Source organism: Musca autumnalis, unplaced genomic scaffold (genome assembly GCF_047663935.1).
Source record: "Musca autumnalis isolate F117 unplaced genomic scaffold, ASM4766393v1 scaffold_3, whole genome shotgun sequence".
Lineage (NCBI taxonomy): Eukaryota > Metazoa > Arthropoda > Insecta > Diptera > Muscidae > Musca > Musca autumnalis.
This window is the reverse complement of record NW_027411866.1, coordinates 56,584,061-56,599,871: the sequence shown is the minus strand read 5'-3', so window position 1 is coordinate 56,599,871 and position 15,811 is coordinate 56,584,061. Positions and strand designations below refer to the sequence as shown.

The following is a 15,811-nucleotide window of genomic DNA, read 5'->3' as shown; positions in this document are numbered from 1 at the left end:
TTCAGATTTTATTGGAAGTTTTTCTCAAAAACAGCTTACAAACAAAAATTTTTAAAATATTTTCTTACAAAACTTGTTAATGATGTACATTTTCTGTTCAGAAACTTAAGAAAATATAAGTTTTAATTTGAAATCTTCAAATATACAAACATTTTTATGAGAAAAAAATATAATAACTAGTTACAGTAGCTTAAAAAATTTTGTTCGACCAAACCATTTCGTACGTCCCTGACTACCAGGTAATTGTATCACACCAGCTGATCGAATATGAAAAGTCAAATCCCTTTATAAAAAAAATTATTTGTTGTAATTTCCCCAACAACATAAAGAAAGTTTTGACATAACATATTCAAAATTTTACGACGCCACTACCTGGTTAATTGTGCCATGGTTACAGCTGTGTTCCTTTACTTACCTGAGGTTACCATTTTTACCATTTGTTACCATTTTTAACCTGCAAAGCGTTCCTTAACCCCGAAAAGTGGCAAAACATGAAGCAATTTTTAAGAGAGTGAGAGTGGAGAGAGAGCGAAAATGGCTTTCTCTTCTACCACAGGCTACCAGCAAAATAAAAAATGGCAGAACTGATTTTTCGACTTTTGTTTGACGATTATTTCACAATGAAAAAGAAAATGGAGGAAAAACAGAAGAAAAAGTCGAACGCTGATATACAAATTTGAATTGTAACGTAAAGTTTTATTACGCCTTTACTTTATTTAAGCAACAACAACTACTATGTAGAATTCTCTTCATCATTCTAGTTCTTACGTTGCCTTTCATTAATGTGCTTTTGCTTTGCCATAATCATGTAATTATCGTTTAGTTTGCTACTTCTTTATTGTTATATGAAATTAAAATTAATTGTTGCTTAAATTTAACTCCTCCCGCTAAATGTAAGATAATTAAAATGTCGGAAAATGAATTAAAATAGAATTCTATTGCCACTACCAATAGTTCAAAGAACGATTATTGATTTTTTCGAATTAATTAAACTATAAAATGAGACAATAAAAATAAGCTTATAAACTTAATATTTTCCGAAAGTGGAGAAGTCAACTCCTTAAATAAATGTAAAGGAAACATATAACAATGGTCTCTAAAGAATTTATTATCTACTGCAACTGTTTTATTGAAGCCACCGAATTTTCAGCTTTACAGCAGCACTTCACATAACGGAGGTGGAACACAATTGATCAAAAGTTTGTTTGTTAAAATGTGACATAAAGTGTTCCATGTGACACAAATTGCAAAAGACATGAAAAAAAGATCCTATGGAACAAATCAACAACCTTTTGCATTTATAAAAATTGGCCATAACTTCTAGACTATAACAGATATGTGACTAAAATAAACTCCTAATATATTCTTTGAGTTTAGTTAAGTAGAATTGGGGCCGAATTCTTGTTCTATGAAAATTTAAAATGAAAAATATTTCCTTTATAATTTTTTTCATTGACAGTTTTCTCCTTTATAAAACTTTTCATTTCAAATTTTCATAGAACGAGAATCCAGCCCCTGGGCTCTTAAAGTATTGGATTTCTGCACCACATCTAGCCTGTATGGATTAAAACATTAACTTGAGCATGGTTTAATAAGAAAGGTTAGCTAAAGATTTCTGTCAATTTAATTTTTTTCTTTCGATTGTTCCTAAAACGTCAAAACAATATACACAATCTGTGTATGTGTGTGTGCTGTTTGAATAATATGCCAAACAATTTTAAAAACAATCGAATTCAATGATTTTTAAATTTGTTTTTAGAACATTTGTATGGAAGAAATTCGTCAGTTTTGCTTTGAAACAAACATTTTATCATATCCACAACTCGGTTATGTGGAGAAACCTTGACACTTCATTCATTTTTCGAGTTTTTTATAAAATCCTCAAAAATGGTATTGTGAACAGACCCACTTGTCGCTTTTGTGTTTACTAATTTTGACGTTTTAGGAATTCTGGAAAAACCAGGGTTCTATAGATTGTTTTCATTTAAATCTACCTTTTTACTTATACCATGAACTTGAGTTTTTCTCGAATCAGGCAAATGGTGTATGGAACACTTAAAGGGCTGTTTACACCATCTATCAATGTCGTATGAGATGTCAAATTTTCTACCTGCGAATGTTGTACACATAGTAGCTTCGTTCCCGTACTTTTTAATAGTAAAACTCGTAAAAGAGAGAACTGTAAAAAATGTTTTCTAACACAAAAGTTTTTTTAAATAGTTCGGGAACGGAAAAATGGAAAATACGTCAAAAAAACTGGAACAAATGTCAAAGTCGGCGTATCCGCCAATCAGACGCCGGCAACCATGTTACTATTTTTTACACGCTCAAATTTGTCGAGTAAAAAGTTTTTAAAGAGAGCGCCATTCAGCGCCATTTTTGTTTAAAGAGAAGTGAACATTTTACAACTTTTTTGTGTACGGGAACGGGTTTTCGGGTAAAATGTGTAAAAGTCGTAAAAGTTGTAAAAACTTTTTAGTTCTGGAACACAGCTAGTGTGACCACTATGAACATTTTCATCTATCAAAATGATTTGGCAACTCATATGTAAATTTTTCATTTAGGGGGCGCTCTATTTGATACGGCATTCTCGTATGTAAACATAAATTAATCAGCTGTTTTCTGGCATTCTCAAAAAAAAAATTGAAAAACAAAATCTTTTAAAAAAGAAAATGGAGAGTTATGTATATTTAAATATTTAGAAAAGTAAATAAATGGTGTTTATAATGTTATTTTCAGATCGATTGGTCGAAAGAAGCAGTCTTGGAAATGATTGCTTTGTGCCAAAAACATGAATGCTTCTATAACCCCAAAAGCCTATTATACCACAACAAACATGCTAGATATTCATTTTCCTTCAACCAAAATTAAAATTTGCGCAAATTCGCAACTCAACAATAAATGTAAACAATGACAAAAACAGCTGTTTTTATATTTATAGGTTATGTCATACGAAAATAACACTTGTAGGTATGAAGGCACAAATTGAATGTTGTATGTATGACGTCAATTTTGACAAACATAGAGAATGTCGAATGGGTGAAAGAAATGACAGCTCATATGACATTGATAGATGGTGTAAACAGCCCTTAAGCATGACACCGACGATATGTCAAGTTAACACTTGCGCTCCAAAATCCACTTGATTTCACGAAATCCTGAAATACACCCCGGTGTTTACACATATTTTTTGTTGATTTCAAACATATGACAATAATCAAGGTAGATACATATGCGCAGCTGATCGAACATGAATTTTCAAAACAAGTTGTTGTAAATTGAATGAATCATAAATAATATACGACAATATAGAACTTTACAACTTTATTTCGAAAATTATCCAAAATCGTATTGATTGTGTATAGTACTAACAAATGAAAAAATAAAAAATTATTTTATCGTTGAGACATCATAATAATAAATTTTGATAGATAAAAGATGTTTTCAGAACCTGCAAAATATTACCATTTGCAGTAGTTTTCCCGTTTATTGCTAAAAATGCGTTCCCGTACTCCGAAATCTAGCAAGACTTGCACTTCTCTTTAAACAAAAATGGTACCGAATAACACCCTCTTCTCCTGTTTTCTGCCATACAATTTTGGCCTAGTGGAAACTAGCAGCATGTTCATTAGCATGTAAATACGATTGCTGATACGTTGATTTTGACATTTCTGCTGGAGTTTTTGCATTTTTTTTTTCTGTTCCCGCATTTTTTACGTAATTTGTATGGGGAAGCAATTTTTGACAGTTCGCTCTTTTTTCTAACATTACCATTAACCCTTTCGGGGATTCTATGCCATATGGCATAACCAGTTTTTGAAGCCCGTTTTAAGGCAAAATACTTATGGGCACTCTTTTTTTAATAATTTTGTATTTTTCCCTGAAGTGTTATCTAAAAATAATTCGACAAAAATTTTTGTTTGGTGGACCCTATACACTCATATGTCTCAAAGAGCAAGCGCTCCTCGTTCGATTTAAAATTTGCATGAAAATACCATCTTATAATTTTATATATTTTATTAACAAAAATATATTTTTTGTTAACTTTTTGTATTTAATTTAGTAGATAATCATTGCCTTAATAATTAAAACGAAAAAAAGATCCGAAATATAGTTCAATGGAGCTGCCAGATTTTTTATATTTCATACTATGCCATATGGCATAGATTTTTCCCAACGGAAATGTTTCACTTTGTTTGACTCCCAGATCTTCTATTGTAAAACCCCTAGATCTTCTAAAAGAAGACCTCCAGATCTTGTATAAATAGACCTCCAGTTCTTCTAAAGGAAGACCTCCAGATCTTATATAAGTAGACCTCCAGGTCTTCTATACGAAGACTTCCAGGTCTTCTATAAGGAAACCTCCAGATCCACCATAGGAAAACTTCCAGATGATGTATAACAATTCTTGCAGATTTTCTAAAATAACTCCTCCAGATATTATATAGGATGACATTCAGGTGTTCTATAAGAAGTCCTTAAGATCTGCTATATGAAGACATTCAGGTCTTCTATAAGAAGTCCTCCAGTTTTTCTATAAGAAGGCCTCAAATCTTCCATAAGAAGACCCTAGGTTTTCTATAAGAAGACCCTAGCTTTTCTATAAGAAGACCCTAGGTTTTCTATAAGAAGACCCTAGGTCTTCTATAAGACGCTTTAAATGTTCTAAAAGAAGACCTCCAGATATTCTATAAGAAGACCTTCTATGTGAAGACCTCCAAATCTTCTAATAGTAGACCTCCAGATATTCTATGAAAAACCTTCATGTCTTCTATAAGTAGACCTCCTGGTCTTCAATGAGAAGATCTTATCCTTTTCTATAAGAAGGGCCCCTGCTCTTCTATGAGAAGACCATCTGGTTTTTTATAAGAAGGTCTCCTGCTCTTTTATGAGAAGACGTCCTGCTCTTCTATGAGCAGACCTCCTGCTCTTATATAAGAAGACCTCCTTCTCTTCTATAAGAATACCTCCTGCCCTTCTATATGCAAACGTCCTGCTCTTATATGAAAAGACGTCCTGCTCTTCTATCAGAAGACGTCCTGCCCTTCTATATGCAAACGTCCTGCTCTTCTACGAGAAGACGTCCTGCTCTTCTATGAGCAGACCTCTTGCTCTTGTATAAGAAGACCTCCTTCTCTTCTATAAAAATACCTCCCGCCTTCTATATGCAAACGTCCTGCACTTCTATGAAAAGACGTCCTGCTCTTCTATGAGCAGACCTCCTGCTCTTATATAAGAAGACCTCCTTCTCTTCTATAAGAATACCTCCTGCCCTTCTATATGCAAACGTCCTTCTCTTCTACCAGAAGACGCCCTGCTCTTCTATGAGCAGACCTCCTGCTCTTGTACAAGAAGTCCTCCTTCTCTTCTATAAGAAGACCTCCTGCCCTTCTATATGCAAACGTCCTGCTCTTATATGGAAAGACGTCCTGCTCTTCTATCAAAAGACGTCCTGCCCTTCTATATGCAAACGTCCTGCTCTTCTATGAAAATACGTCCTGCTCTTCAAGAAGAGAACCTCCTGCTCTTCAAGGAGAGGACCTCCTGCTCTTCTATAAGGAGACCTCTTGACCTACTATAAGATGACCTCCTGCTCTTTTATATGAAGACCTCCAGCCCTTCTATATGCAAACGTCCTGCTCTTCTATGTGAAAACATCCTGTCTTTCTATGAGACGACCTTTTGCTCTTCCAGGAGAAGACATCCTGCCCTTTCTATGAGAGGACCTTCTGCTCTTTTATGAGAAGACGTCCTGCTCTTCTATATGAAGACCTCTTCCTCTTCTATAAGGCCTCCTGGTCTTCTATAAGATGAAATTTAATTAAAAACTTGAATATTTTAGTTTTGTTTTTTTTTTTTCCTTTAAATACATTCTATGCCATATGGCATAGTGTCCAAAAACCACTTTTCCAAACAAAATGTTAAAAAGTTAGTTTTGATTATTCATATAGTGGGCTTAAGTATATATAAAATTGGAAAAATATATTTTTCAGATCAAAAACAAAAAAGAAGCACCGAAAGGGTTAAAAAAGTACGGGAACACAATAAAAAATGACATTGTAACAAAGTAATTTAAAATGTTTTCACATTGTTTACAAATTTTAGCCCTGTTCCTTTACGTGCAAGAATCTTCAAGTATTACCACTTTTTACTCGAAAAGCGTTCCTTTATTGCGAAACTCGACCTAAGAACGCCAAAATAATAGGAAAGTTTCGAATGAAAGTTTCAGCGTGTGGCTTTAGAGTTTATAAAAAAAATTGTTTGTTGTAATTTCCCCAACAACACAAAGAAAGTTTTGACATAACATATTCAAAACTTTACGATGCCACTACCTGGTTAATTGTGCCACGGTTACAGCTGTGTTCCTTTACTTACCTGAGGTTACCATTTTTAACCTGCAAAGCGTTCCTTAACCCCGAAAAGTGGCAAAACAGGAAGCAATTTTTAAGAGAGTGAGAGTGGAGAGAGTGCGAAAATGGCTTTCTCTTCTACCACAGGCTACCAGCAAAATTTCTGCAGGTAAAAAATGGCAGAACTGATTTTTCGACTTTTGTTTGACGATTATTTCACAATGAAAAAGAAAATGGAGGAAAACAGAAGAAAAAATCGAATGCTGACAAAACTAAATTAAAAACTGTGAAATAAAAGACGAAAATTGATTTTTTATGTCTCTTTTTGACATTGCTGTCTGATCTACCATTTTTCCGTTCTTTTACTTTTCTGGTAAAAATCTTAATGAGAGAGAAATTTTGAGCAATTTTGACACTTTTCTCTTTTACCACCCTTACCATTACAAAAGTAAAGGAACAAAGCTTACATTTTTAGGCAAAAACAGGGTTGTATATCATGTGTAGTGCGATTTCGATGTTGATTTCGCTGAAATCAAGAAATGAAATCATAATAAATTTTGCTTGATTCCACGCGAAATCACGAAACGCCTTCGAAATCACGAAATGACGCTAAATGTAAACCAAGCATTACCGTGGAAACGGCACATTAAAATAGGTGTGTACGATAACCCAATAATTTGTACAAATTCGTACAAATATTTACTGAAAGCTGCTCGATAACAGAATTGTTCAGCAAAAGAGAGCGAGTTGAGAGAGATTTTTGACAGTTGTGTGACTGAGAACTTGCAAATTTTTGCTGGAAAATGTGTCCTGCAAAAATTTGTGAGTTGGGCCAGCTGACTTTTAATCAGCTTGAAATGTTAACATTTTGACCAAGAAAATTTAACAATTTCAATGGATGATGTTATTGCTTTAAATAAGTAAAATATAATTTTAAAATTTATGTTTTTCTTCCATTTGGTTAAAAATGTGAAAATAAACAAAAACAATTTTCATATATTTTGGAAAACAGCAGACATTCTTGCAAGTTATTACAAAATTTTGTTCGACAACTTTCTGCAATTTTTCTTGCCTGAGAGAGTTAAATGCGTTGAGAGAGGTTGCTGGAACTTGCTGGGTTATTATTGCTGGGTATTTTTTACAAAATGGGTATTTTTTACAAAATGGGGATGAAAAATTTGAATTGGGGATCTGGGGATTTGATGGGGAAATAAACTAAAAAAATCGGGGATTTTATGGGGATTTTTTCTGCTTTGAAATATCTGTTACATTACACATTTTATGAATTACTAGGCGTTTACACCAGACAGTTTGTCTTCAAATACAACTCTGATTTACTAACACATACATACATTTGTCGGCTGTCTTCCAGCTGTTCATCATTTTTTCACAGACAGTCGGGTTAACAAATTTTTGACATTTTAGTGAAAAGGAACTGAGATGATAATTCAAATGTGTTGAAATCAAAAGAATATGCACGAATACAGAATATGTGAATGGAGAACGAAAAGGAGTCGGTGATTTTCATTCATAATTCGACGCCTCCAAACAATAGTATGCTAAGTCGACTTAGCATGTTTTCAAGTTCTTTACATTTTTACATTTTACGTCCATAAACTTAAATTCTGTCAAATTTTGGTAATGATCGGTCAATCCGAACAGAAGTTATAAACAAATGTTTACTCAGAATAGTAGTGAAGATCAAAGAAAACTGTAAACTTTGAGAGCATCTCCTGCAAAACTCACTTTTCAGACTTAGCATACTATTATTTGGAGGTGTCGAATTTTACAACTGTTTTTGCAGTTGTCTGGACGCCTACGTCACAAAGGCAAGTTTTGGGTTTCTGACAATCAATACATGAACTCAACTGTCTTGTCATGTGTAAACGCAGGGTTAAGTTGATTTTACTGCAAAAAATCATCTATGAACAAATAGGTAATAAACAAATAAAACTTTATTAGGTCTTCTTGTCCCCTAAAAAATGAATATTCTTAATATTACTTTCCAAAGTAATAAAAGAAACTATGTATGTATATATGACGAATTGCTTATATGCATCTTCTCGTTGTGTACAAGAATTTTGAAACCGTATGTAGGGGTAAACCTCGAGAATGAGGATGACCTTGATGCAATAATAATGGAAACTATTAATAATGATTTATCGTTATCATTAGAATCAACTGATTTAGAGTATGATTTCGAAAATGAAGTAATGTTTGGTTTACATTCGGCGTCGTTTCATGATTTCGAAGCGGTTTCGTGATTTCGCGCGGAATCAAGCAAAATTGATCATGATTTCGCATATGAAAATGAAATCATCTCATTTCGTGATTTCAGCGAAATCAACATCGAAATCACAGTACTCATGATATACAACCCTGTTTTTGCCTAAAAAAGTACCAAAAGTTGCAACACTTTTCACGTATCACAATAAACAAGGTAGATGGTCAATTCCTGCAACAAAAAATTTTAGCATCAAAATTTGTAAACAATGTGAAAAAATAGTAAACTACTTTGTTACAATGCTATTTTTCATTGTGTTTCCGTATTTTTTAATGGTAATATTAGAAAAAAGAGCGAATTGTCAAAAATTACTTTCCCATTCAAATTAGTTAAAAATATGAGAACGGCAAAATGACGGAAATTGTAAAACAAAACAATAGAAATGTCAAAATCAACGTATTCATATGCCAATAAACATGCTACTCTGCCAAACTTGTATAGCAGAAAATCATGGCAGAACTACCAGGTAGTGGTATCACACCAGCTGATCGAATATGAAAAGTCAAATCCGTTTATAAAATATTAATTATTTTTGTTGTAATTGCCCCAACAACATAAAGAAAGTTTTGACATAACATATTCAAAATTTTACGATGCCACTACCTGGGTAATTGTGCCATGCAGAAAATAGAAGATGGTGTTATTCAGAGAAGAGCAAGTTTTGCTAGATTTCGGAGTACGGGAACGCATTTCTAGCACTAAACGGGAAAACAACTGCAAGTAGTAATAGTTTGTAGGTTCTGAACACCACTTTATCTATCAAAATTTATTTTTATTATGATGTCTCAACGATAAAATAATTTTTTATTTGTTCATTTGATAGTATTATACACATTTAATACGATATATAGATAATTTTACGATAATTTTCGAGATAAAGCAGTAAAGTTCTATACTGTCGTATATTTTTAACAACTAATACAATTTACAACAACTTGTTTTGCAAATTCATGTTCGGTCAGCTGCGCATATGCATCTACCTTGATTATTGTGATATGTTTGAAATCAGCAAAAAAAATAAGTGTAAACACCGGGGTGTATTTCAGGATTTCGTGAAATCCAGTGGATTTTTGAGCGTAAGTGTAAACTTGGCATAAAATGCCATGCCATTTTCATAAAATGCCATAGCATTAATTAAAAAGGTTAAAGACGCCTGCTTTGAATATATGAAGCATTTTCTGGCTCAGATGCTTAAACGTTAACCACAAATGTGCAGTTTTATAAAACATACAAAAAGTTTTCACGTAATATATGTATGTTGTAATTCTCTGGAGCAAACAAATTCCAGTTCCATAAGAGGATTTTTGGAACACTTTGTAAAGACGAAAAACTCAAGCTGTGTTCCAGAACTAAAAAGTTTTTACAATTTTTACGACTTTTACACATTTTACTCGAAAAAGCGTTCCCGTACACAAAAAAGTTGTAAAATGTTCACTTCTCTTTTAACAAAAATGGCGCTGAATGACGCTCTCTTTAAAAACTTTTTACATGACAAATTTGGGCGATTAAAAAGATAGTAACATGGTTGCCGGCGTCTGATTGGCTGGTACACCGACTTTGACATTTGTTCCAGTTTTTTTTGACGTATTTTCCATTTTTCCGTTCCCGAACTATTTCAAAAAACTTGTATGTGATAACAAAATTTTTGCAGTTTTCTCTTTTACGAGTTTTACTATTAAAAAGTACGGGAACGAAGCTTCAATGAACCTTTATGAATAACAGTGAAAGAAACTCCCGTTAATAAAATAGAATGATATATTTTGAGAAGATACAACCAATAATTCAAACACATTTTGGAACAGGGTATTCTTATCAAAAATGCAACATGATCAAAGCCTTCTGAACAACTTGCAGAGGTGGTTTTAAACTCGCTCTCGGTGTCAACCAGCAATGCTTGCATATAATATGTCAGTTATGAATCCCCTAAAGAAATGTTAATACTGCCGATTCAAAAAACTTCTATTATGGCCCCGGCACATACGGTACGTTGTGCGTTGCGTCACGCGTTAAAAACAACAACCACATGAAAAAATGTAAGTGATGCCAAGTTTGTTCTTGAAGTTTTCATGTGGTTGTTGTAACGCGACGCACAACGTACCGTATGTGCCGGGGCCATTAGGCATTTCCGGAAAGTAAATATTGAGGCTACAAAAATCGTAGTTGAGTTATTTATTGTTAGATTGGGTTTGGATTTTATAGCCTCATCTAGAACGGGCTAAAAAAGATTAAAGCTATATCTCTGAAACTAATGGAAACTCAGCTGTGCTGTGTACCAGAAGTAATATTGTGGCCATGGAGTAGTAGAACTAAAATGTTTAAAAATGCTAGCATATGAAATGAATTTCATTTGTACACTTTGTACTGCTTTTTAGTAAAGAGGCTTTTTATTTGCATTTTCTTTTATGTTTGTTGCTTTTTATGAGTAATGCGAAACATATACTTGTCTGTGAATTGAATTCCACTGTACAAATATTATTTCAAATAAATATATTCTCTTTGGTTTTTCATAATGCGTATGAAGGGATTTATTTTGGGGAAATTCGATAAAATTTGGGGATTTTTGGGGAAAAATTATTTTGAAATTGGGGATGAGAGACCGAAAAATACTGGCAGCACTGGCTGGGAAAGTTATCGTACACACCTAATGGCCCCGGCACATACGGCGCGTAGAGCGTCGCGTTACAACAACCACATGAAAACTTTAAGAACAAACTTGGCATCACTTACACTTTTTTCATGTGGTTGTTGTTCTCAACGCGCGACGCGACGCACAACGGACCGTATGTGCCGGGGCCATAATGGTGACAGCATATGAAGACTACGACCTAAATTCGCCTTTTGGATCACCTTTTTAAATTCGCCTTGGGCTACACCAAAAACCAGAAACAATTTACAGCAAATTCAAATCAAACAATCAGATTTGGGTAAGCTTGAAGTATACTAGTCTTGATATTACCATATTTTTAAAAAACATAACATTATTGTTACGAATGTAACTGATAGGTTTAAGTTAATTTAGTTTAATTTCCGTTAATTTAAAAATTTGAATTGTAACGTAAAGTTTTATTACGCAGTTACTTTATTTAAGCAACAAAAACTACCATGTAGAACTCTCTTCATTATTCTAGATGTTACTTTACCTTTCATTAATGTGCTTTTATTCATGTAATTATTGTTTAGTTTGTTACTTGTTTATTTCTTGCATTTGTTTGTTGTTGTAATTACGTCATTACTGTGCTTGTCTACTTGTATGTATGTGAGTATGGTTGTTCGCTTAATGCGAATGTGCGTCTGTGTGTTCGCTGCACAGATTCGAGATGTTGCCAGATTTTGTGGATAATTCTAGACCAAGGAGATTTTGGATATAAATAGCGGTAGGAACGGCAACATGGAGTGAGTTGTGTTTTAAGCGTTGAACTGAACAGATCGGTAAAAGAATAGCTGCGTGCTAACTAGAGACAGGCTGTGTGCTTAGTAATTAAAGTCGGTTCCGAATAAGTGTTATAATGTAAATAAAGCATTGTAGAAACGTAATCTAAAACGAACCCTGTTTTATTTGGTACAAATCGTATCGGGGAATAAAACAACGTCTACACGGAGATTAGTTAAATCTAATTCCGTAACATTATTTTAAATGGGATAACTAAAATGAACTTTACGGATACGATATAAAAACGGCCCATATCTTTTTTGTTGAACGATAAATCTTACAACCGTACCAGAAAGCTCTCAATAAGAAGCTTAATTTCAGAGGACGAATGTGAAATAAAATTAATTTCCATTACAACACTGCGACAACCATATGATTGTCATACGGGACACAGGTGAATTATTCTTGTCTATCTATTAAAAAGGTTAAACTTTCAGAATTCACAAAATGTCTAAAATTTTGCATTGCGATTTTGAAGTGTTTGGAATTGTACAAGGTAATTACAAACGTGTCATAAAAAACTAATTAGCGCAACATTTATATTTGTAGGTGTCTCTTTTCGAATGGTATGGAGGATTAATAAATAAAATGAGAGGATAAGAAATTGGGTTAATTAATTTGTTTCCAGTTTACAGAGAAACAAGCGAACAAATTGGGTGTTCGTGGATGGTGCATGAATACAAGAGATGATACCGTTAAGGGCGAAATTCAAGCCCCTCCAGAAGCCTTTAACGAAATGTAAGTGATGTATATTCAAACAACTTCAACATTATTGCTAATACCCGATATTTTAAAGGAAAATATGGCTTGAGAAAACTGGTAGTCCCACTAGCCGAATCGACAAAGCCGTTTTTGGAGAAGTAAAGGAAATGGAAGACTTTACATTTGATAAGTTTTCTATTAGATATTAGACAATGTTTTCAAATGTTGCACAGAAGAAGAAAGTACATTTTTATTATTTTTGTTTAGCAAAAATTCTACAAAAATGTCATGTGCCACTTTTATGAGCTTTCCGTAGAAGAGCGTCCTTGAATGAAAGTTTCCAATAAATGTTGACAGCACTCTTGCTATCGGTGGAACTTTAAAACATAGTACACACGGTCCAACAAAACTGACAGTCATCGAGGTCTATTTCGTTAATATCAAAGTCTAGCTGAATAATTACTTTCCTAATCACTAAATTATACCTTAAATGTTGTATTTCAATCATTTTTAGCTAACAAAAAGTTTTTATTTGCCAGAAAATTGCCGTAAAAGTACGTTGACTGTCAGTTTTGTTGGACCGTGTGTACTATGCTTTAGTGCCGTACACATTAGGTCTGTACAAATTTTTACTGAATGCTGTTCGATAACAAAATTATCTAGCAAAAGAGAGCGAGTTTGGAGAGATTTTTGGAGAGTTCTGTGACTGCGAACTTGGAAATTTTTGCTGGAAATATTTGTCCCGCTGACTTTTAATCAGGTGTTAAATGTAAACAACTGGAAATGTTAAAATTTTTGACCAAGGAAATTTCACAATTTCACATTTTTTTTTAGATTTTAAAGAGTTATGGATAGGATTATTGCTTTAAATAAGACAAATGCAATTTTAAAATTTATGTTTTTGTTGCATTTGGTTTAAAATATCAAAAGAAACAAAAAACAATTTTCATACTTTTTTGGAAACAGCAGACTTTCTTGCAAGTTTTTGCAAAATGTTGTTTGACAACTTTCTGCAATTTTTCTTGCTTGAGAGAGTAAAATTCACTGAGAGAAGTTGCTGGAATTTGCTGTGTAATTGTTGCTGGGAAAGTTATCGTACAGACCTATTGTCATTTTTGACTGACGATGTTTCGCAAATATCGATTGCTTCAGTTTTGTTAGGTTTCACGAAGCGGTCACACTATCATTCATGTTGGATGCCAAGCCGTCAGTCAACTTATAAAATTTGTCAATAAACATGGGCGCTGGCACCACAAAGAAAAAAACAACAAAATGATCCATATAATTAAATATAGCTATTTTCTTTTCACTTGGGATTGATGTACATACATGAAATTCCCTACTCAGCTAATCATGACTTCCCATTCACACACATATAATAATAAATATGGAAAACTACAAGCATTTATTTATTAAAACAGCACATTTATTTGTATTGTATAGCACATTCAATTTAGACACCGGAAGGTTTTGTGCACATTTTTTCCATCAGCAAAATACACAAATTGGTTTTTTTCTTTTTGTTTTGGCGTCATCCACAGAACCATTTGCCCATTTGCTTTTTTCCTTGTTATCCCATTCACGGTTTCGTCAAATTTCTTTTGTTATGACCGCTTGTATCGATATTTCCAATAGCAAATCCCGAAATGTATAAAAGCACACGAATTCTTAATTTTTATTTTATATATACACTGCAATTTTTTTCCTTGAATCAAGCTTTTTGGTTCACACCATTCGCCTGTTCCCGTACTTTATAAAGTGGTCAAAGTAGTAAAAGTCGTAAACGATTTTCATATAAATTTTGTGTACGGGAACGCAAAATGTGTAAAAGTGGTAAAAATTGTAAAAACTTTTTAGTTCTGGAACAGGGCTCATGGCACAATAATACAGGTACAACGGGAAAAACAGCTGATTATCACACTAGTTGTCAAAATGCATTATTGTGAATAAAATCACATACAAGAGAGCTCTGTTCCTTTACGTGCAAGAATCATCAAGTTTTACCACTTTTTACTCGAAAAGCGTTCCTTTACTTCAGGTACCATACAATTCATATTGTAGCAGTTTTCACCTTTTGCTACTTTTGCCAGTTTTACTATTTTCAAAAGTAAAGGAACAGACCAAAGGTAAACAAGCAATTCACAGCAATGCGTTATTGTGAACAATTTTGGTATGATTTGATGTAACACCTTCTTATTCCACCATGCAAGCAACCGATTATTTGAGCGAAGCTGTCATTCAAAAATGGCAATGTGTACCTAGCTTTACGACTTATTTTTATTCGTCGCTAACTTACCGAAAAACATCGTTAATTACCGGAATTGAAAGCATTTTAATTTTTTTATGCTCATGTAAAAACCTAGCCCATAGAACCATGATCGGATCCAAAAACCACTATACATTTACTACTCTCAAAAACTTAAATTTAACAATGTTTTGATTCTTAAAACATTAAAACTAACAAATGAATACAACGTAAAAGCAAAAGTCTTAAACCAGCCATGCAATTATAGTTCGATAACAAATAGCAAATGTCCCTATGTTTATATTTACATAGCAGGAGAAAATAAGAAATTGTCAATCTTTGCATACGGGTAGGGCAGAAGACAAGGCCTATAGAAGGTCGGCCAATCGGAGTTCAGTAAAGTATACAATAAACTATCTTGCTTATTTTTCTTTGTTCTCTTTTACAGCGTGTTTTTGTAAAAATGCTTGTCTGTCACACGAACCGTTCGTTCTAAAACGTATACGTTCAACATTTGGTTCTTGTAAAATTTTACGAACCATTCGTTTTTATCTAAAAGCTTTCGTCTATTTCATAAAAGCTTTTATATTTCAGGGTTTCCATGATACTTATTTTGTGAATTTTGCATAGCCATCTGCACGTAAAATGTGTTACTTGATGGCAACCCCGATAAACAGATGACAAACAAAAAATAAGAAAAAAATGTAATCAAATTTGTTCAAAAATAATTGTAATAATATGAAGAAACGGATGTACATATACGCGTGTGCTTATGGAAATAAATAAAATTGCATTCCCTT

At 33.3% G+C, this 15,811-nt stretch overlaps 1 protein-coding gene across 1 annotated transcript; it reads left to right on the top strand.

The window, feature by feature from the left end:
- The first annotated feature begins 12,425 nt into the window (after positions 1–12,425).
- On the top strand, positions 12,426–15,253 carry LOC141399579 (acylphosphatase-2-like). The gene is made up of 4 exons (XM_073978599.1): positions 12,426–12,560; positions 12,614–12,630; positions 12,693–12,802; positions 12,861–15,253. The coding sequence occupies exons 1-4, from the start codon at positions 12,512–12,514 to the stop codon at positions 12,973–12,975; spliced, it is 291 nt and encodes a 96-aa protein (XP_073834700.1). The 5' UTR covers positions 12,426–12,511; the 3' UTR covers positions 12,976–15,253.
- The last annotated feature ends 558 nt before the right edge of the window (positions 15,254–15,811 follow it).

What these genes read in the sequence shown, in the direction of transcription:
- LOC141399579 (XM_073978599.1), top strand. Translation starts at nt 12,512, where the DNA reads ATGTCTAAAATTTTGCATTGCGATTTTGAAGTGTTTGGAATTGTACAA. An exon ending in CCAGAAGCCTTTAACGAAAT is followed by an intron (nt 12,803 to 12,860) that starts GTAAGTGATGTA and finishes GATATTTTAAAG; the next exon opens with GAAAATATGGCTTGAGAAAA.